The sequence below is a fragment of the Hyla sarda genome, unplaced genomic scaffold (genome assembly GCF_029499605.1).
Source record: "Hyla sarda isolate aHylSar1 unplaced genomic scaffold, aHylSar1.hap1 scaffold_795, whole genome shotgun sequence".
In the NCBI taxonomy this organism is placed as follows: domain Eukaryota; kingdom Metazoa; phylum Chordata; class Amphibia; order Anura; family Hylidae; genus Hyla; species Hyla sarda.
In genome coordinates, this window is record NW_026610820.1 from 61167 (window position 1) to 82500 (window position 21334).

The window sequence follows — 21334 nt, forward strand, 5'->3', positions numbered from 1 at the left end:
TTATGAGAACATTAAAGGGGTTCTCCACTGCTCAGCATTTGGAACAACCCTCCCATAGACTTGCATTGCGGGGGTGGGGCATGATGTCATGAGGGGGTGGGGCTATGATGTCACGAGCTCCCTGCGCCGGCTCCAGCGCTTGGAATGGTTTGTTCCAAATGCTGAGCAGCCGAGTACCCCTTTAACCTCTTCTGTCCAGTATTGGTATTCGGATTATATTGTGTGTTTCCTATTTTTTTTAGGGGGCCTAAATTTCAGTTGTTAGCACATACCAAGCTGACCCTGTCACTTGTGCAGGATGGCTTCAGGACTCACGACCTCACCATCAGCAGCTCTGGTAAGGAAGCGGAACCGGTCCTGCAATTGGGTCTTCACATATGCCACTTATTTCAGCTCTATCATTTCATATTATCAAGTCAGGACAAGTTGACTTTTCCAGTGTCTGTAGGTGGTCTCTAAGAATTAGTTTTTCTGACCTGATTGATGGCCAACCACCCGATTGTTGGCCAACCATCTCCCTAAATATGTATGGCCAGCATTAGCCTGGGAATTTTTCTTTCATCATGGTTGAGGAACCTGAAATGTTGTGCCTATTGGCCAAGATCATCAGACATTGTATAAATAATATCTCTGCAAATTTGGGGTCCTTGGGGGTCTTCTGCTTTATACTACTAGCCTACGGGAAGACCGCATTGCAGGATCACTGGTAAGAAAGTCTCAAATTTCTACTTCCCTGAGGTCTTGCAGTGGGGGAGCCCAAGCGGTTGTGCCAGCTACACCTAGTTTATGATATCAAGGAAAATCTATATAATTATTTTCAAAGCAAAATGAAGAAAAGAGGGAGGCCCTTATCTTGATCGGTCGAAGTGGGAACAGCTGTCTCACGCCTCTCCAGATGGTGGTCAGAGAAAGCACCTGGAGAGGTGTGAAATGCCTGTAACCGCACTTGTCTTTGTCTGTTTGGCATCCCCGCATGTAGGATGTTTGCACCAATAATAAAGGACTGATCAAGATAAGTGAGTGCCTCCTCTTTTCTTCATTTTGCTTTGTTGATGTCAATGTTATTTGCTGGGGAAAGTGCTGACCTCTTTTCCTATAGGCTGTTGTATAAAATTTCTATCTTTGTGTTGTCTATTTGAATTTGGAGATGTGCAGGACCTTCTGTAAGGAAGATCTTGGTTTTGGTAAAGAGAGCAACGCCTCTTTAGCCCCATAGATTTGTATGTATGGGTATATGTAGATTAGCGGTGGTTGACTTCAGGCTGTTGTTCTTACAGATGAGAGCTCCTGTTGGCTGCCATTGTATGGAAGCGTGTGCTGCCGTCTTACTGCACAGCCGGACTGTATGAACCACGACATGATGTCCGGAGTTCTGCACATCCAGGTAATCTGTCCCACTCAGGTTATATGTAATACTGTGTTACTGCAGGACCTGACCCTGCGAACTGTATGTAATGGTGACTTTTGCAGGCACGGGGACAGAAGAGCTGGCAGCGCATGTTCTGTGTGTTACGTGGATGCCGGCTGCTCTGTTATGGAGGACAATGTACTCCGGGGTCAGATACCGAACCGAAACTGACTGTGTTTGTTAATAAGGTAAGACTGACTCTATAACATATAGAATAGTGAATAAGGTCAACATCTAAATTACATGGTGATATTGCGGGCACACTGGGACGTATTCATGGATCCTGCACTCATTTCCAGGAGACTAGGATCCGGTGTTCGGATCGTGATAGTCAGAGTCAGGTTAATACCTTGACCATTACCAATCGATATGGCTGCGAAGAGGTGACTCACACAGCCAAAGCCGAGAACCGAGAAGATTTGCGCCGCTGGATGGAGGCCTTCTGGCAGCACTTTTATGACATGAGTATGTATGAACAAGGCCTCAATTCCTGCCAATCCTACTCCCAGCTACCCCATCTTCATCACCATCTCCCCTGCAGGTCAGTGGAAGCAGTGCTGTGATGACTTGATGAAAATAGAAACCCCCCCACCCAAGAGACCAGCAGCAGCCCTTTCCAAACAAGGCTCCCTCTATCATGAAATGGGTGAGTATCTCTACTTCTATAACAGAATGTGTATGGGGCAAAAAGAGAATCTGGGGCAAGTTGTGGGGGTAATAATTAACAAGCATGAAGATGACTAACCATATGCTCACATGAGATGTGTGATGGGACATTTGGAATAGAAGTGTGAGCAGGAGGAGGATGGCTGGTTGGATGCAAAGGATGATGACGATGATGGAAATAATTGATAAAGCAATGGGAAGGGTATTGGGGATGAGAAGGAGAATGTTTGGTTGGAAGAGAAGAGTCATCCATATGGTGAGAATGATTGGTTGAATGAGAAGAAGGATGGAGATGATGAGTAAAATGGTTATATGCATTAGAATAAGAAGTGTTATTGGGAGGATGAGGAGAGTGGTTGGTTGGATGAGGATGATGGGTAGAGTGGTTGGTTGGATGAGTAGAATAGTTGGTTGGATGAGGATGATGGGTAGAGTGATTGGATGAGTAGAATAGTTGGTTGGCTGAGGAATATTGGGTAGAGTGGTTGGTTGGATAAGGATGATGGGGAGGATGAGTAGAATGGTTAGTTGGTTGGATGAAGATGGTGGGTAGAGTGGTTGGTTGGATGAGGATGATGAAGAGGATGAGTAGAATGGTTTGTTGGATTATGATGATGGGTAGAGTGGTTGGTTGGATGAGGATGATGGGGAGGACGAATAGAATGGTTGGTTGGATGAGAAGGATGGTGGGGAGGGTGATTAGAATGGTTGGTTGGATGAGAAGGATGGTGGGGAGGGTGATTAGAATGGTTGGTTGGTTGAATGATGGTGATGATGGGGAGGAGGATTAGAATGGTTGATTGGATGAGGATGATGGGAAGGATGAGTAGAATGGTTGCTTGGATAAGGATAATGATGGGGAGGAAGTATAGAATGATTGGTTGGATGAGGATGATGAAGAGGATGAGTGAAATGGTTGGCTGGATGAGGATGATGGAGAGGATGAGAAGAATGATTGGTTGGATGAGGATAATGAAGAGGATGATGGAGAGGATGAGCAGAATGGTTGGTTGGATGAGAAAGATAATTGAGAGATTGAGTAGAATGGTGATGATGATGAGGAAAGAGGGATAAGATTTTAGAGAATGCTTCATAAGATGGTTGTGAGGAGTAGCATGAGGAGAGGTACAGAAGAAGAGGAGCAGTACAATGGGGAGTATGGAGGATGGTTAATGATGTACAGTAGTTGATGGGAAGGGTTGTTGTCTCTTCCTTCTAGTGTGATATATGATTTCTACAATCTCTTGTATGAATGATGACCACATGTTGTGTCCTCTGTCACGGTTACTAACCTTACACTTACCTGTCTCTTACACTCATAATAACACTCTCTTTTTCTCTCTTCTGTGTCTGCATGCATTGCATGGCGCCCCCTTCCTCTTTCCCTGCTCTTCTCCTTCTGCATGGTCCATGCCCTCCTTCTGCTCAGCTCTCTCTGCGGCCCCCACACCCAGTCACGAGGGGCTGCTGCTGCAGGATAATGCAGTGTCTGCTGAGATCCGATCACTGCTGTGCACCTATTACACGGAAAGGTTTGTAAGACGTGGCCCTCTGTATGTGTGGCACCTCACAGACATCACGAAAGAGCCCTCTAGAGCTATGGGTGTAGTGGTTCATATAGTAGGAGATTGCCCTGGAGATCTCATCCAGTTGTCAAAGCCAGATGTGAAGGCACGGGAAACGTCACCCCAGGATTTGCACATCTCACTACTAGGGACTTTCCTGGTCCAGACTTTTTTTGATAATCTCCTAAGACCCCAGCTGAGTATATAGTGATGTCTATATCTAGTGTTTCTACAGTCGTGTCCGTTAGTCTATAGGTTGTGTAGGTCTCGGGAACATATTTGATGACATAGTCTTTCTACTCTTACAGCTATTGAGGGCCTGGGCCCCATTCCTGACCTTCTTTCCCAGAGAATGAAGGAATTTGAGCTCCAGAGGGGTCTTGATCCACCACCTTGGACGTCGTTCTTCCACAGCCCTTCACCTGGGCGTCCTTCTTGTTCTTCCTCTTCTGATTGTGACAGTCCTCCAGCCCAGACCTCCAAACACAGACCTCGAACACTTTCCCTGGATGCTAAGCTAACATCCCTGAAGAGCCGTGGCCTCAAAATGGCTGAGGGTCCATCTGGTCATGGTCCTTCTGGTCATGGATCCTCTGAGAGTCCTGGTCCTGAGGCAAGAAACAGCAGTGGCAGCAGTGGCAGCAGCACACCTGACTCAGAAAGGGGATGTAACACCCGCAAGAATATTAAGAGCCTGAAAACCAAACTGGACCCAAGGAACTGGCTCCAAAGCCAAGTGTGAGCTGTCCACTAACCGTTCTAACCGCAGAAGGAGACAAGAGGCCAGAGGCAACCATATGTGATGCCAGCATGGCTGCGGACTCTATTACTGGAGGTGCGTTGGAGCTGCCCCTCCCCCTTGGTTGAGGCCAGTGTTTTATTGCTTCTGACATGTAATACGCCTGAATGAGATTAACACGGGGCCTGCCCTTGTGACACCAAAGGAAAGATCCTCAGGGCACTGCCCACAATCACAACCAATGATGGTAACACATGGGAGACATGGCAGGAACCCTCAAAGATAGAACAAGAGGGAAGGAGGTGCTGAGCCCTCCATACATGGCAGCCATCACCAGAACAGGTGCAATATAGAGATATAACAGTATAAACCGGGTCTTCAGATTCTCATACATTTTCCCATGGCAGGAATACCACAGTTCTGCTATGCCCTTCCCTACAAATCACAGGGCAGCATACTGCTAATGCACTAAAGTACGGCAATTATTTATATACAGTATGTTTACAAATTCTTTACTGCACTGTAGGGGGCACAGACGTGATATGAGGCACAGAGTCAGCTCCTCCCACTGCAGGGTGACAGGAGGGAGGTATGAGGCACGGGCAGCTTCTCCCATTACAGAGAAGGATTTTCTCAGGCCACAGCCTCTGGATGCTGCTCATGTGGTCACTGGGCCCGTCATGGTGTTGGCACCAGCTTCTCTCAATGATGTACCAGGATGAAAGCTTTATGATGATAACAGCCTAACCAAATATCTACTAACAGAGTATTATTATATGTCAATAAATGGTTACTGCCGAGACTTGTGTACAACACGTGTATGGTCTATGGCCCTTAGACTTACCACCTGTGGGCATGGGCTCATGGCATTCCAGTATTCCTCGTCCAGGTATAGTCCTGTCCTACCCCTTACATTCTGTCCGATCACTGTATGCCTCCTCATTCTCACTGGAGACCTCACAGTTCCTACGGTCTTCCCCAGCTTGTCCTTCATTGCTTCTAGAGTCCACTTGCAAAGAGCGATGTGAAAGAAGCTGCTGTTATATCAGTCACATATATGAGCCTGGAACCCTACAACTCAGGAACTATCAAACAAGAGAAGTGATGATCTAAGGAGCTGCGAAAATCAGTCATATCCCTGGACCCTCTAATCCAGTGGTTCTCAACCTTTTTTGCCTGAGTACCCCTTGACAGCCCATTCCCAAAAAATAGTACCCCCATATTAGAGACATTCTGTAATGATAATAGTATAAATCATATGCTTTACTTTCCTCTATCCCAGTCCCCCGATTTACAGTTGACGTCTTCTTTCACCGGAGTTGTTTACTTTTCTTTTCTTCACTATCTGGCCTAGACCGCTATTAAAGGGGTATTCCGGGCAAAAACATTTTATCTCCTATCCAAAGGATAGGGTATAAGATGTCTTATCGCGAGGGTCCCGCTGCTGAGACTCCCCCGCGATCTCTCTGCTGCAGTTGAATCTCCAGTTTCGGAAACCTCTGGGTTTCAGGGGCTGGGGACGTGGCATCACGCCACGCCCCCTCCATTCATGTCTATGGGAGGGGGCGTGATGGCCGTCATGCCCCCTCCCATAGACATGAATGGAGGGGCGTGGCGTGACGTCCCGGGAAACCTGGAGGTTTCCAAAACTGGAGATTCAACTGCTGCAGGGAGATCGTGGGGGGTCTCAGCAGCGGACCCCCCCCCCCCCCCCCCCCCGCGATCAGACATCTTATCCCCTATCCTTTGGATAGGGGATAAAATGTTTTTGCCCGGAATACCCCTTTAAGATTTCTCCCATACAAGACTTCTCCACAGAACCAGCCAAACAAACATTTTAGGCTTCTTTCTGCAGTACAATACCCACCTATTTACAAACTCCCCATGTTTATTATCACACACAGTAATAGTACCCACTTTGCTTCCCCATAAAGTTGTTAGGCCCCCTCTGTGCCCCCAAATATAGCTGTAGGCCCCCAAACTGTCCCCATATATAGTTGTCGGCCACCATACTGTCCCGCTTTGGTGCTCCACTGCTCCTCTAGTCTGGGGACCTATTGCTATGGCTCATAGGTCTGCAGGGGCAGTGGAGCAACAAAACTGATGGTATTTACAGCACCCAGTGCCCGCGCTTCCCCTTTGCTGTCCTCCTGCTCTGCTCCTTGGTGCAGTGACGTCAGCCTACCATTTTTTTCAAAGTGGTCCAGACCAGTTACCAGTGGCTGCCATTACTTATTTTTTTTTCAAGAACTGCTAAGTACCCCTGGGGTTACTTGTACCCCAGGTTGACAACCACTGCTCTAGTCTGTCGTAGGATAACTTTATGGGTCATTCTCTGGTAGACACAAGAGGTGATGCCCTGTTGGGACTGGTACTGTGTAACAATGAATTACACCCAAGTTCTTAGAGAGCTTAGCTCAGTTTACACCCAAGAGTTCTTAGACAGCCTAGTTCAGTTATTTCTGTACCCTTAATATTTAGATATTCTCCAGTGACATGTAGTAGTGCCGTTGGACTGGCACAATGAAATAAAATTAAAAAATCAAAGTATATTTCAATAGAATCTGGACCGGTAACCAATCCAGTCCTCAGAACAGATGCCCACATAGACATAACAAACCGCACCAATTTATACCTCCTTGATGCTAAGATAGACCCTTTTCTCCCAACGGATTTTGTCACTTGTTACATCATCAGGGGAAATTCTTATTCCCCATGTTTGATCATTCCTACATTTGCAGGTAACCACAGTTCCAGCCACCCGTTGGTACAGGCACATATATACCAATATGATGACTAATGTGTATTGACGTTGTCTTGCCCTAGATTTTTACCTGAATTTTCCGCATGCATTGTATATAATACTGGTCCACTGTGCAGCTATCATGTGCTATAAGAATCTCCCCTGATTATGCAACAGGTGACAGAAACATGTTGGGACATGAGGGTCTCTCTTTGTACCAAGGAGGTATAAATTGGCGCTGATTGACCCTGCACATTATTTGTTATATCTATGTGGGCATCTGTTCTAAAAAGTGGATTGGTTACCAGTCCAGATTCTAATGGTATATACTTTGATGTTTTTATTTGGCAATTGGTGTAAATTTGCTATAGTTAGCACAGAATGATATAGATGATGAAGCTTTGTAACACAGTACAAGTTATAAGCAGACTTGGACAGACTGAGTGTTTGGGCATTCACTTGGCAAATGATTTTTAATGTGAATAAATGTTCTGCACCTGGGTATTAATAACCTGCAGCATCATATCTCTTAGGTAGGGTAACACTGGGAGAGTCACTGGTAGAGAAGGAACTGGTGACTGGTAGATCATAGACTACAGAACAGCATAATGTCAGGCAGCTGCTTCTAAGGCCAAGAGGATATTGTCATGTATTATAAGAGGCCCGGACCGGCAGGATATTGTAATGTATTATAAGAGGCCCGGACGGGCGGGATATTGTTATGTATTATAAGAGGCCCGGACTGGCAGGATATTGTCATGTATGATAAGCGGCCTGGACCGGCAGGATATTGTCATGTATTATAAGAGGCCCGGACTGGCAGGATATTGTCATGTATTATAAGAGGGACCGACCGGCAGGATATTGTCATGTATTAAAAGGGGCCCGGACCGGCAGGATATTGTCATGTATTATAAGAGGCCCGGACTGGCAGGATATTGTCATGTATTATAAGAGGGACCGACCGGCAGGATATTGTCATGTATTAAAAGGGGCCCGGACCGGCAGGATATTGTCAATATTATAAGAGGCCCGGACTGGCAGGATATTGTCATGTATTATAAGAGGCCTGGACAGGCAGGATATTGTCTTGTATTATAAGAGGCCTGGACTCCTGTGATAAGTGGCATGGAGGATCTTAGTTTTTAGGAAATATATTTTATCTAGAGATATCTAAAGCGAGGTGGGTCTTTACTATAACACTTGTAAATCTGTGCAATACACACATCAGGAGCAGTTTTTTTACTGTAAGAGTCTGTGGAATAGTAACTTAAAGGGGTACTCCGCTGCTCAGCGTTTGGAACAAACTTCCGAATGCTGGAGCTCGTGATGTCCTAGCCCCGCCCCCTCATGACATCAAGTCCCGTCCCCTCAATGGAAGTCTATGGGAGGGGGCGTGACAGCCGTCACGCCCCCTCCCATAGACTTGCATTGAGGGGGCGGGGCGCGACTTTGTGAGGTGGGCGGGGCTATGACATCACGAGCTCCCGGCCTTGGCTGCAGCGTTTGGAACAGTTCATTCCATACACTGAGCAGCAGAGTACCCCTTTAAGGGACTGGTTGCAGTGTATTCCAAGGTTAATGGAGCACTGGTGGAGCACACTTATGGAAATGTATAATTTGTAAGAATGTTCATCCAGACTGGTCACCACTCAGGACAGATTGGATGATGCCTTTATGGGTTTCTTACACCCATTCCTTCCTCCATGCCTTTTCCCATCCCTTGAATAAACAGAGATTTCTCTTCTTTCACCCATACTATAGAACTTGTAAGTACGTGACCTACTGTAGTGATCTGTGACAGGAAGGTTAATAGGTTTACGCTGAAGAACAGAGCACTTGGCCTTTAGGATGATACCATACTGTGTTTATTCATCTCTACCATTATATTATACATTTAGTGACAGGTTAGATATATATATTTATATGTGACACAATGTGGGGTCCCCTGAGAACGAATCCTCAAAACATCCACAAAGCTCAGTGTGAACCAGCCACACCATGCCAATCTTCTCATCATATGGAAATGTGATGGTGCCATCCACTCACTCATCATGTGACCATGTAATAGTGCCACACACTCATGTTACCATGTGATGGTCACATCTCCTAATGTGACATGTCATGGTGGTATATTCTCATCACGTGATCATATAAGAGTGCCACCCCCTACTACTCTTGTGACAATGTGATGGTGACATCTGCTAATGTATCATATCATGGTGGTATCTTCTCATCATGTGACATTGTGATGGTGCCATCTCCTCATGTGATCATGTCATGGTGCCATCTCCTTATCATATGGTGATGCTATCCCTTGTCATGTGATCATGTGATAGGGCCAGCCCTTCATCATGTAACACTGTGATGATGCCATCTCCTCATCGTGTACATATGTGATGAGGCTATCTCCTTGTGCCAATGTTGATGGTGCCATCTCCTCATTATTTGACAGTGTAATGATGCCATCTTATCATGTGACAGTGTGATGGTGCCATCTTCTCAACCCATGTAATAAGTAGACATTACATACAACAAGATGAGGGTTCAGTACAAGACTAAGATTTGATGGTGGAAATGTCTGTTCTACAATTACGTGATGTTACGTCCTTCAGTTATTTTACAAAAGATAAGTGCACAGGTGGATCAGGTTCTCAATTCTATCATGTAAGACATGAGAACTCCTCTTCATCATCAGTTGAGATGGGAGTAGATGATTGGAGATGTCATTTTTTGGACGTGTCTTCTTGACTGAAGGGTTCGAGGTGACTGGAGGGGTCTTCTTGTCTATGAGAGCTCAGAAGCATCTTATGATTGATGGGTAGTTAATGAGTGGCGGCATCTTTAAAAATGATGGTGGTTTAATGATTGGCGTTGTCTTCTGAAGAGTGCTCAATGATGGGGAAACACCTTCTTGATTGATGGGTGCTCAGTGATTGGGTGGGTCTTCCCTATTGGTGGATGCTTAATAACTGAAGGCATCTTCTTGGTTGTGGAGTGCTCAGGTACTGAAGGCATCTTCTTGGTTGAGAGGTGCTCAGGGACTGAAGGCATCTTCTTGGTTGACTGGTGCTCAGGGACTGAAGGCATCTTCTTGGTTGACTGGTGCTCAGGGACTGAAGGCATCTTCTTGGTTGACTGGTGCTCAGGGACTGAAGGCATCTTCTTGGTTGAGGGGTGTTCAGTGACTGGAGGCATATTCTTGGTTTAGGGGTGCTGTGACTGAAGGCATATTCTTGGTTGGTAAGTGTTCAGTGACTGTGAAGGCATATTTTTGGTTGAGGAGTGCTCAGTGACTGAAGGCTTCTTTTTTGATCAAAGAGTGCCCAATGGTTGAAGAGTGCCCAAACACTGGAAGAGTCTTTCTGATTAATGGGTGGTCAATGACTAGAGCCGTCTTCTGTTTAATGGGTGTTCAATGGCAGGTGCTGTCTTCTGACTGATGGATGCCCAATGTCTGAAGGTGTTGATCATAGTTAGCGATAGTGACTTGGAGATGTTTCCCTGTTTATAGTTAACATTAATGAACTGTCTCCTTCTTTTATAAGTGACTATAATAGCACCCTGCCTTCTTTTTCTTTATCATGGGTGGCAATATTATCATCACCCCAATGGGAGACAATACTTGGAGGTGAATCTTATGCCGGACATTTTCACCTGACCAGATGTTAAAAATTATCTAGAGAAAATAGACGACAAATCATTGATGGAGAGCTTTGTCTGTGAACCTACATCATGGGGCTAGGTTTAGGGGTAAGCATGACTATATGTAACATACGGTAAGAGTAGAGCTTTCTAAACCCATGTTGGTGACACACTTTATAGAAATGTGTCATTTCATAAGTTATTCAGTCGTAGGAGAACATCTTAAATCATACTACCACCCGCTGTGGTTGAAACACAATGTACGGTTTCTCGGGGGCACGTATTTGAACCTAAGAGTACCTAACTCTATAAGCCTTTGGCCACATGGTGACTTACCTCCACTATCTTTAAAGTCCAGGTAAGTGCAGTCTATAGATCAAAGCAAAGCTTCGGAAGAGTTGCTGTTGAGCTGCTGGTGGAGAAGTTGAGCACCATCTGGTACCAGTTTGGGGGCAGATGCTGAATCTTCATCTACAGTGATATTATTGGAGGGCAGCACATAATGGACAAGTATGTTCTCCGTAGGCTGTAAACCACCGCATGTGGACTCAAGTTCACCAGGGCTGATAGTTGGCACCGACTCAAGTGCAATAAAATTTTCATTAATTGGTGGGCTGCCTGGGTGAGGGTCTTCAACCAAAAGGACCTTCTCGGCATATACAATTTCACATGGTGGAGAGGGGCTTCTTAAGGGAAATTCGGGTGAGCTATCAAAGGAAAGGGTAGATGGTAAAGACTGATCAAAGGGAACTTCTAGAAGGGGGATGGGAAGAGGGAGTATATAATCTGATAGAACCTCATTTGGTTTACCACCGTTGTAGGATGTGCTGTTGGAAGGGAGGGTAGAAACTAATGACTCCTTACTTTGTATAGTAATAGGTAAAGACTCTTCACTAAGGCTGGGAGTGCTATTGTTAATAGATGGTGGGAAGTCCGTTGATGGGGGTAAGGACACTGGTGAAGTCTCTACGAGTGAAATCTCTTCCTGAGCTTTAAGTGGTACAGGTCCACTGGAGATAATAGTGGTAATACATGATGACTCTTCTATAGGTGAAGACTCTGTCATTAAAAGGTCAGTCTGGACATTTTCAGGTTGAGCCTCTGCTGGAGGTGCAGGTGGAGGCTCTTGTGGTGGAATGTCCGCTTCTGAATTATTCAATTGAGGTTCAGAAGAGCCATAGATGGGAACAGATGAAGATTCTTGTACGAGAGTGCAAGGTTGGTCATCATCAGCCTTGGATTTGCATGAAGGACCAAGAGATGCAGCTGTAGACTCTAGTGATTGACCATCACTTCTGTAACCACTGGGTTGTGCTTCAGGGGATAGCCCAATGGGAAGGTTGGAAGATGTCAATACCGATTCTTGTAGCAAAATGTCTCCTAGGACAAGTTGAGACTCAGTTGAGACTTCAGTGGGAGGACATGTAGAGTTTCCTAATTCATTGTAAGGATATATATCATTTTGGTGAAGCTCAGCTGTACTTTCTGTGGGAACAGATAAAGATACAGGTAGGGGCTCTGTGAACTCTATGTCAGATTGGATATTACTGGGTGAAAATTCAGAGGACTGATCATTGGGTTGGATTGAAGATATAGGTAACAACTCTGCTATATCATTAGGTTGAGACTCGGAAGAACCCTCAAGGGGTAGGGATGAAGATATAGATAGGAGCTCTCCTGACTGTACATCGGTTTGGATATCAGAGGGTTGAGACTCGGAGGAACCATCTGTGAGTAAGGCTGAAGATATAGGTAAGACCTCTGCTGACTGTGTGTTAGTTTGGATATCATTTGGTTGAGATTCGAAGGAACCATCTGTGGGTAAGGATGAAGATACAAGTAAGACCTCTGCTGACTTTGTGTTAGTTTGGATATCATTTGGTTGAGATTCGAAGGAACCATCTGTGGGTACGGATGAAGATACAGGTAAGACCTCTGCTAACTGTGTGTTAGTTTGGATATCAGGTGGTTGAGACTCGGAGGAACCATCTGTGAGTAAAGCTGAAGATATAGGTAAGACCTCTGCTGACTGTGTGGTAATTTGGATATCATTTGGTTGAGATTCGAAGGAACCATCTGTGGGTAAGGATGAAGATGCAGATGAAGACCCTGTCAATGGAATGTCAACTAGGATATTTGGACATGGTTTGGGTGAGCTTGTGGTCTGAGGTGATGGTGATATAGGAGAAAACTCCATTGATAGAGTGATAGGTTGAACTTGCTCATTGTAATGTCCAGTTGAGATTTCAGTGGGAAGCAATAAAACTGAAGACTGGGTATGAGCATGGATGTCATTCTCTTGTGCTTCTTCTGAGCTCTCACGAGATGCACATTTAGAGGAAATCTCTTGTAAGACGACACCTTCTCCATTATCACTAATCTGAGATTTGGCAGAGCTTTCAGTGGGAATGGATGGAGCTACAAGTGACTCCAGTAACGGATTATCAGCTTGGATATCATATGGTTGAGGTTCAGGAGAGTCTGTGGTAGTAAAAGATGGAGGTTCTGGTAAAGACTCAGCTTGGTTATTATTCGACTGAGGTCCAGAGGAGCTCTCCAAAAAAAGGGATGGAGATGTCGACAGAGGCTCTATTAGAGGAATGTCTTCTTGGACAATATGTGGTTGATGTCCAGAGGAGCCTTCAGAAGGAATTGGTGGAGGTTCTGGTAAAACCTCAGATTGGGTAATATTTGCCTGAGGTCCAGACAAGTGTTCATCAGGAATGGATGAAGATACAGAGGGAGGCTTTATGAATGGAATGTCTTCTTGGACAATGTTTAGTTGAGTTCCAGACAAGACTTCATTGGTAATGGACGGAGGTTTTGGTAAAGACTCAGCCTTTATAATATTTGATTGAAATCCAGAAGAGCCTTCCGTCAAAAGGGATGAAGATACAGGCAAAGGCTGTACGAATGGAATGTCTGCTTGCCCAGACAAGGCTTCAGTGGTAATTGATGGAGGTTCTAGTAAAGACTCATGTGGGGTATTATTTGACTGAGGTCCATAAGAGCTCTCTGTCAGAAGGGATGGAGATAAAGAGGGAAACGCTATGAATGGAATGCTTCCTATATTTAGTTGAGGTCCAGACCTGCCTTCGGTAGTAGTAGATGGAGGTTCTGGTAAAGACTCAGCTTGTATATCATTTGTTTGAGGTCCAATAGAGCTCTCCATAAGAACAGATGAAGATACATGGGGAGGCTCTAGGAATGGAATGTCTCCTTGGAAAATATTTAGTTGAGGTCCAGACCAGCCTTCAGTAGTAATGGATGGAGGTTCTGGTAAAGACTCAGCTTGTGTATCATTTGTTTGAGGTCCAATAGAGCTCTCCATAAGAAAAGATGAAGATACATGGGGAGGCTCTAGGAATGGAATGTCTCCTTGGACAATATTTAGTTGAGGTTCAGACCAGTCTTGAGTGGTAAAGGATGGAGGTTCAGGTAAAGACTCAGTTTGGACATTAATGGATTGGGGTTCGGTTAATCTACCAGGAGGAAGTGATGAAGATCCAGATAAAGGTTCTGGTAATAGAATATTGGCTTGGATGCTATGAAGTTCAGATTCAAAAGAACCTTTCAAGGTAATGGATGAAGATTCAGATGAAGATTCTATTAATAGTTTATTTGCTTGGGCATCCAGTTGTAGTCCAGAAGATGTTTCAGTGGTGATGCATGGAGGTTCACGTAAAGGCTCTACTAATGGAATATTAGCCAGCAGACTGTTAGGTAGAGGCTTGGCTGAACTTTCACTCGTAATGGATGAAGATATAGGTGAAGGTTCTACTAATGGAATATCAGCTTGGACATTAGTTAGTTGCTGTGTAGAAGAGTCTTTGGGGGTAATGGATGGAGGTTCAGATAAAGACTCTATAAAAGGTAAATCAGCTTTAACATTGAGCTGAGGTCCAGAAGATCTTTCAGTTGTGATGGATGGAGGTTCAGGTGAAGGCTGTACTAATAAGATATCAGAATGAATATTATTCAGTTGTGGTCCAGCTTCACTTTCGGTGGAAAGAGATGGAGATGTAGGTAAAGGCTCTGGCAAAAGAACATCAGCTTGGAAAGTATTTTTCTGAATTTCAGCTGATATCTCAGTGGGAATAGTTGAAGAAGATGATGAAGTCTTTTGTGTTAGAACATTGGTTTGAATATTAGGATGGAATTCAGCTAAGGTTGCGTTGGGAAGGAGTGGAGATATAGGTGACGGTAATGCAACATCACCATTGTTAGCATTGATTGGAGATTCAGATGATGTCTTGGTGCCAAGAGACAAAACTCCTGGTGAAGATTCTCTTGGTAATATGTCAGCTTGGACCTTAGATGGTTGCACTTCAGTCAAGTTCAAGGGTATGGATGGGGACACCGGAGATGACTGTGGTAACAGACTATCACTGATATTATTGAATTGAGTATCCAATGTTCTTGCAGGAGATAACACTTGGGTTTGATTATTGTTCAGTTCAAGTTCTTGAGAATTCCCATTGAAAAGGCCGGAAGATGTGGTCATAGACTGTGGTGACACATTATCAGTGTGGATGTCATCTGGTTGAGATAGAGAGTAGCTTTGTACAGAAGGAACCAGAGAGTCTGGAATGTCAACTTGGTTGTAACTGGGATAGGATTTAGCTGGGACATAGACAGGAAGGGAGGCCGATTCTGGTACCGAGTCTATTGGTTGGATTTCTTGTGGAGTAGAATTTGGCTGAGGCATTAAAGAGTTCTCTGAGGTGATGGGTCTAAAGACGGGGAAAGTCACTGTGGCTTGTACCATAGTTGGCTGATATACAGGTGAGCTGTTTAGTGGGCGCACAGGTACAGGGACAGGTGGGGTGCGTGTGGATGAAGTTTGGTTGAATTCACCAGGGGGTGGATATTTAGCTTCCAATATTTTTGAGAAGTCAACAGCAGAGCTCAGTGAAGTTTCACGGTTTAGACTTCCTGGGGAAACAACTGATGGAGTCTCACCTAATGGGGCAGCACTAAAAGAGCTCCTCGAGCTGAAACTATCTGCCCTCTGTGTGCGATAAGGGGTATACGGGATGGGAGCCAACAAAGACACTAAAGAATTCGGAACAGGAGATACTTTGGGCTCATAGGATAATGCTGAGTTGCTGGACAGGGCAGTTTCATTGATGACCGTGGTCTTGTTTCTGGGTAGAGCAGAAGATAGTGAGATCTGTGCGGTTGGAGTGGGTGTAGTCACTTGTGCAGCAGATGTAGTAGTTGGTTGTATACTCCCGAGTGCAGGAGAAGGTGCTGGTACTACAGTCTCTGTCCTTTGTGGACTGGCAGGTGTTTTGGCCTCTGAAATTGGTGCTGGACTAGTTAATGCCATCTCTGTCACTGGAGAGGACACAGATACGGTGGCTTTTATTGCTGTTGGAGATATTGCTGCTTTATTTGGATGCTCCTGCACCCCAGACTGAGGTGGTGATGGGGAGTCCACTGGCACAAGCTCTGCCCTGAACACATCGCCTGACTGAGGGTCTTCGTGTTGGGGTCTTGCCTGTGCATTGATGTTTGAGGCTGCAGCACTGGGCTCAGCTGGAGTCACGGTGACGTACTCGGCTCTGACTGGAACATCATTGGTGGTAGTCTTGGGCGCTGTATGGTGTGATTGTGGAGAACTTCCTTTGACCTGTGTTGGGGTCACTCGAGTTGCAGTTATTGGAGGGGGGATGAATGAAGGTAATGAATCCACCTTTGGAGACATCCCAGGAAGAGGAGACTTGGAGAAGATAAAGGCTGGTGAGCACTGCTGAGGCATGCTGGGGGAGAGTGACCTGAATGAATCTCGTTTTTGATAACCATGGAAGAACGTTGGACTTCGGCTTGGGGGTGTCAGGATGGACTCCGTCATGCTGCGCTGATAGCGGGGCGTTGGTCTGTTAAAAAATCCTGAAGGAAAAAAAATTAAAATCAATGGTAAAGTCCCATCTATCTACTAAAGAACACAGGTCACAAATGTAATAGACACGTGACACTCACCTGAGAAGGACTTTGATGGAGAGCTAGGAGTTGAAGGTGGTGAGAAGGAGCTGGACACGGAACGTTCCTGCTGACGAAAGAAGTCACGGGGATGTAGGGACCGGCCGGAAACCAGGGCAGCTGCTTCCTGTGGGGATCAGATAGTCATTACTGAAGGTCCTAACTCATTCAATGTGGGGATAGATGAGGCAGCCCATGGGTTACAGGTATATCACTGTATGGTGGAATTATCTCCAGCGGTCTCAGGCTGAAGTCTGACGCTGTGGACAATGGGGAAGGGGCCTTGACAACCTACATCAAGAGATTGCGAGGAAGGCGCCATCACCTTCACAGGACACTCACCGCGGCCATTTCAATGGACTGACTCCGGCGAATCCGTCCCCTCATCTCCTCTTCAAATTCCTTCTGCTGCTGAGCCTGCAACATAAACCAATGGTCCACATCACTCCAAAAACTGAAATGGGGGGGGGGAGAGAAACCCATTATAGGATGTATGATGGGAGGTCTAAAAAAGTCATAGATGCCAGGAGGGATATGTATAGAGTTATGGCTACGAGAAGTGATGATCATGAGAGGTGACTGTATAGAGGGAGTTCTATGAGAGGTGCGGATCGAGGAAGGTCTACGAGAGGTGAGGATCATGAGGGGGGACTGTATGGAGGAAGGTGAGGATCATGAGGGGGGACTGTATGGAGGAAGGTGAGGATCATGAGGGGGGACTGTATGGAGGGAGCTCTACGAGAGGTGAAGCTCATGGGAGGAGACTGTATGGAGGGAGGTCTACGAGAGGTGAGGCTCATGGGAGGAAACTGTATGGAGGGAGGTCTACAAGAGGCTAGGATCATGGGAGGGTACTGTATGGAGGATGGTCTATGGGAGGTGAGGATCAGGGGAGGGGACTTTATGGTGGGAGGCCTACGAAAGGTGAGGATCATGGGAGGGGACTGTATGGAGGGAGGTGTAAGAGAGGTGAGGATCACGAGGGGACTGGATGGAGGGAGGTCTATGAGAGGTGAGGATCATGGGAGGGGACTGTATGGAGGGAGGTCTACAAGAGGTGAGGATCAAGAGAGGAGACTGTATGGAGGGAGGTCTACGAGAGGTGAGGATCATGAGGGGGGACTGTATGGAGGGAGATGTCTACAAGAGGTCTACAAGAGGTGAAGATCATGGGAGGGGACTGTGTGGAGGGAGGTCTATGAGATGTGAGGATCATGAGGGGGGACTGTATGGAGGGAGGTCTATGAGAGGTAAGGATCATGAGAGGAGACTGTATGGAGGGAGATCTACGAGATGTGAGGATAATGAGGGGGGACTGTATGGAGGGAGGTCTATGAGAGGTAAGGATCATGAGAGGAGACTGTATGGAGGGAGGTCTATGAGAGGTGAGGATCATGAGGGGGGACTGTATGGATTGTGGTCTACAGGAGGTGAGGATCATGAGGGGGGACTTATGGAGGGAGGTCTACAGGAGTTGAGGATCATGGGAGGGGACTGTGTGGAGGGAGGTCTACGAGAGGTGAAGATCATGAGGGGGGACTGTATGGAGGGAGGTCTACAGGAGGTAAGGATCATGAGGAGGGGCTTATGGAAGGAGGTCTATGAGAGGTGAGTATCAGGGGATGGAGCTGACTTTGTTATCATGAGGTGGAAATGATCATAGGGGGTGGATGGTGACCAGGAGGAGGAGCCTCCATTTACAATGCTGATCTTCTCACAACCAGTCACATGGGGGACACTTACCCATCGCTCCTTCTCCATCCTCCGACGCTCTGCATCTATACGTGCCTGCTCCTTTCTACAGACACAAGGGGGAGACACTGATCAGCATGTTTTCCAGGAGGTACAAGACCCTCAATAACACTGTATCACTTGAACAGGATTAGATACAGCAGCAGTAGACACAATCACACATGAAGGGGTTAGATACACAGCAGATAATATCACACCTGATAGGATTAGATACACAGCAGATAATATCACACATGATAGGATTAGATACACAGCACACAATATAAAACACAATGGGATTAGATACACAGCAGATAATATCACACATGATAGGATTAGATAAATAGCAGACAGCATCCAAGGCTTAGATACCTCTGCTCCTCCACCATCCTCTCCTTCTCCTGGATGCGGCGGTCTCTCTCCTCCTCCTCCTGCCTCTCTCTCTGGATGCGCTCCTTCTCCAGGTTGATCCGCTCCTCCTGCAGTCTCAGACGCTCGGCCTCCTTCCTCCGCTCCTCTTCTCTCTGCACAGTAATCACATATTACTGACCCCTCTATATAACCACACCAGGGTACAGTCCCAGTGAGGAGCCTTGGGGTCATCCCAGTGAGGAGCCTTGGGGTCATCCCAGGTGAGTCTGATCATGGCCGCTCACCTCTGACCTCTGCCAGAACGCCTCCCTCTTACTGATCTTCATCTCTACAGCCGGATTGGTCTTCATATACTTGGTCCCCTAAATACAAAGAAATCTCATTAGCTGGTTCTCTGTATTCCAGTCATGGCCGTAAATGTTGTCCCCCCTGAAATATTTCTAGAAAATGAAGTATTCCTCACAGGAAAGGATTGCAGTAACACAGGTTCTGCTATACACATGTTTATTCCCTTTGTGTGTATTGGAACTAAACCAAAAAAAGGAGGAAAAAAAGCAAATTGGACATAATGTCACCTAACTCCAAAAATGGGCTGGACAAAATTATTGGCCCCTTAACTTAATATTTGGTTGCACACCCTTTGGAAAAAAATACTGAAATCATTGTCTTCCTATAACCATCAATAATCTTCTTACACCTCTCAGCCGGAATGTTGGACCACTCTTCCTATAACTATTAATAAGCTTCTTACACCTCTCAGCCGGAATGTTGGACCACTCTTCCTTTACAAACTGCTCCAGGTCTCTTATTGGACGGCGCCTTTTCCCAACAGTAATTATAAGATCTCTCCACAGGTGATCAATGGGATTTAGATCTGGACTCATTGCTGACACTTCAGAACTCTCCAGCGCTTTGTTGCCATCCATTTCTGGGGGCTTTTTGACGTATGTTTGGGGTCATTGTCCTGCTGGAAGACCCAAGATCTCGGACACAAACCCAGCTTTCTGACACTGGGCTGTACAGTGCGACCCAAAATCCGTTGGTAATCCTCAGATTTCATGATGTCTTGTACACATTCAAGGCCCCCAGTGCCAGAGGCAGCAAAACAACCCAAAACATCACTGACCTCCACCATATGTCACTGTAGGTACTGTGCTCTTTTCTTTGTAGCCTCATTCCGTTTTCGGTAAACGGTAGAATGATGGGCTTTACCAAAAAGCTCTATCTTGGTCTCATCTGTCCACAAGACGTTTTCCCAGAAGGATTTTGGTTACTCAAGTTCATTTTGGCAAAATGTAGTCTTTTTTTATGTCTCTGTGTCAGCAGTGGGGTCCTCCTGGGTCTCCTCCATAGTGGGGTCCTCCTGGGCCTCCTCCATAGTGGGGTCCTCCTGGGTCTCCTCCATAGTAGGGTCCTCCTGGGTCTCCTCCATAGTATGGTCCTCCTGGGTCTCCTCCATAGTTGGGTCCTCCTGGGTCTCCTCCATAGTGGGGTCCTCCTGGGCCTCCTATATAGTGGGGTCCTCCTGGGTCTCCTCCATAGTAGGGTCCTCCTGGGTCTCCTCCATAATAGGGTCCTCCTGGGTCTCCTCCATAGTGTAGTCCTCCTTGGTCTCCTCCATAGTTGGGTCCTCCTGGGTCTCCTCCATAGTGGGGTCCTCCTGGGTCCCCTCCATAGCGTTTAAATGTCGACGGATAGTTCGCGCTGACACTGATGCTCCCTGAGCCTGCAGGACAGCTTGAATATCTTTGGAACTTGTTTGGGGCTGCTTATCCACCATCTGGACTATCTTGATACCTTTCATCAATTTTTATTTTCCGTACACGCCCAGGGAGATTATCTACAGTTCCATGGGTTGCAAACTTCTTGATAATGTTGCGCACTGTGGACAAAGACAAATCTAGATCTCTGGAGATGGACTTGTAACCTTGAGATTGTTGATATTTTCCCACAATTTTGGTTCCCAAGTCCTCAGACAGCTCTCTTCTCCTCTTTCTGTTGTCCATGCTTAGTGTGGCACACACAGATAAACAATGCAAAGACTAAGTGAACTTCTCTCCTTTTTATCCGCTTTCAGGTGTGATTTTTATATTGCCCACACCTGTTACTTGCCCCAGGTGAGTATAAAGAAGCATCACATGCTGGAAACAATCTTATTTATCCACAATTTGGAAAGGGGCCAATAATTTTGTCCAGACCATTTTTGGAGTTTGGTGACATTATGTCCAATTTGCTTTTTTCCTTCCTTTTTTGGTTTAGTTCCAATACACACAAAGGGAATAAACATGTGTATAGCAAAACATGTGTTACTGCAATATATATATACAGAGGAGAGGAGATCTATATATATATATATATATACAGAGGAGAGGAGATCTATATATATATATATATACACACAAAGGGAATAAACATGTGTATAGCAAAACATGTTACTGCAATATATATATACAGAGGAGAGGAGATCTATATATATATAT

General features: G+C 45.8%; 3 protein-coding genes across 6 annotated transcripts in view; 1 reads left to right on the plus strand and 2 right to left on the minus strand.

Annotated features, from left to right (window-relative positions):
* The window catches only part of RTKN (rhotekin), a 60138-nt gene extending 54960 nt beyond the window's left edge, over positions 1-5178 (plus strand). For 2 of the 4 annotated variants that reach the window (XM_056554568.1, XM_056554569.1), the window contains exons 8-13: positions 243-337; positions 1278-1384; positions 1471-1596; positions 1708-1873; positions 1950-2054; positions 3948-5178. In XM_056554568.1, the coding sequence (XP_056410543.1) occupies positions 243-337; positions 1278-1384; positions 1471-1596; positions 1708-1873; positions 1950-2054; positions 3948-4381 (1033 nt within the window). In that variant the 3' untranslated portion in view covers positions 4382-5178. Of the gene's footprint in view, positions 1-242; positions 338-1277; positions 1385-1470; positions 1597-1707; positions 1874-1949; positions 2055-3503; positions 3926-3947 lie in introns of those variants that run through there. The other 2 variants (XM_056554571.1, XM_056554570.1) reach the window with 2 other exon arrangements.
* A 3794-nt stretch (positions 5179-8972) lies between these two features.
* LOC130346564 (mucin-2-like) lies at positions 8973-19180 on the minus strand. The gene is made up of 7 exons (XM_056554572.1): positions 19139-19180; positions 18855-19006; positions 18495-18549; positions 17094-17168; positions 16752-16878; positions 11103-16661; positions 8973-10800 (listed from the first exon to the last, which is right to left on the minus strand). The coding sequence occupies exons 1-6, from the start codon at positions 19178-19180 to the stop codon at positions 11143-11145; spliced, it is 5970 nt and encodes a 1989-aa protein (XP_056410547.1). The 3' UTR covers positions 8973-10800; positions 11103-11142.
* The window catches only part of LOC130346562 (drebrin-like protein), a 62707-nt gene continuing 60243 nt past the window's right edge, over positions 18871-21334 (minus strand). The window contains exons 6-7 of the mRNA XM_056554567.1: positions 19139-19216; positions 18871-19006 (exon numbers count right to left, since the gene is read on the minus strand). Coding sequence (XP_056410542.1) covers positions 19201-19216 — 16 coding nt within the window. The 3' untranslated portion in view covers positions 18871-19006; positions 19139-19200. The remainder of the gene's footprint in view (positions 19007-19138; positions 19217-21334) is intronic.

Bases quoted from the DNA above. Each gene is read 5' to 3' on its own strand.
- LOC130346564 (XM_056554572.1), bottom strand. From the start codon at position 19,180: ATGAAGATCAGTAAGAGGGAGGCGTTCTGGCAGAGGTCAGAG. The intron at 17,169-18,494 runs GTAAGTGTCCCC...TTTATGTTGCAG, and splicing joins GGATGGAGAAGGAGCGATGG to GCTCAGCAGCAGAAGGAATT. The intron at 16,662-16,751 runs GTGAGTGTCACG...TTTTTCCTTCAG, and splicing joins TCCATCAAAGTCCTTCTCAG to GATTTTTTAACAGACCAACG.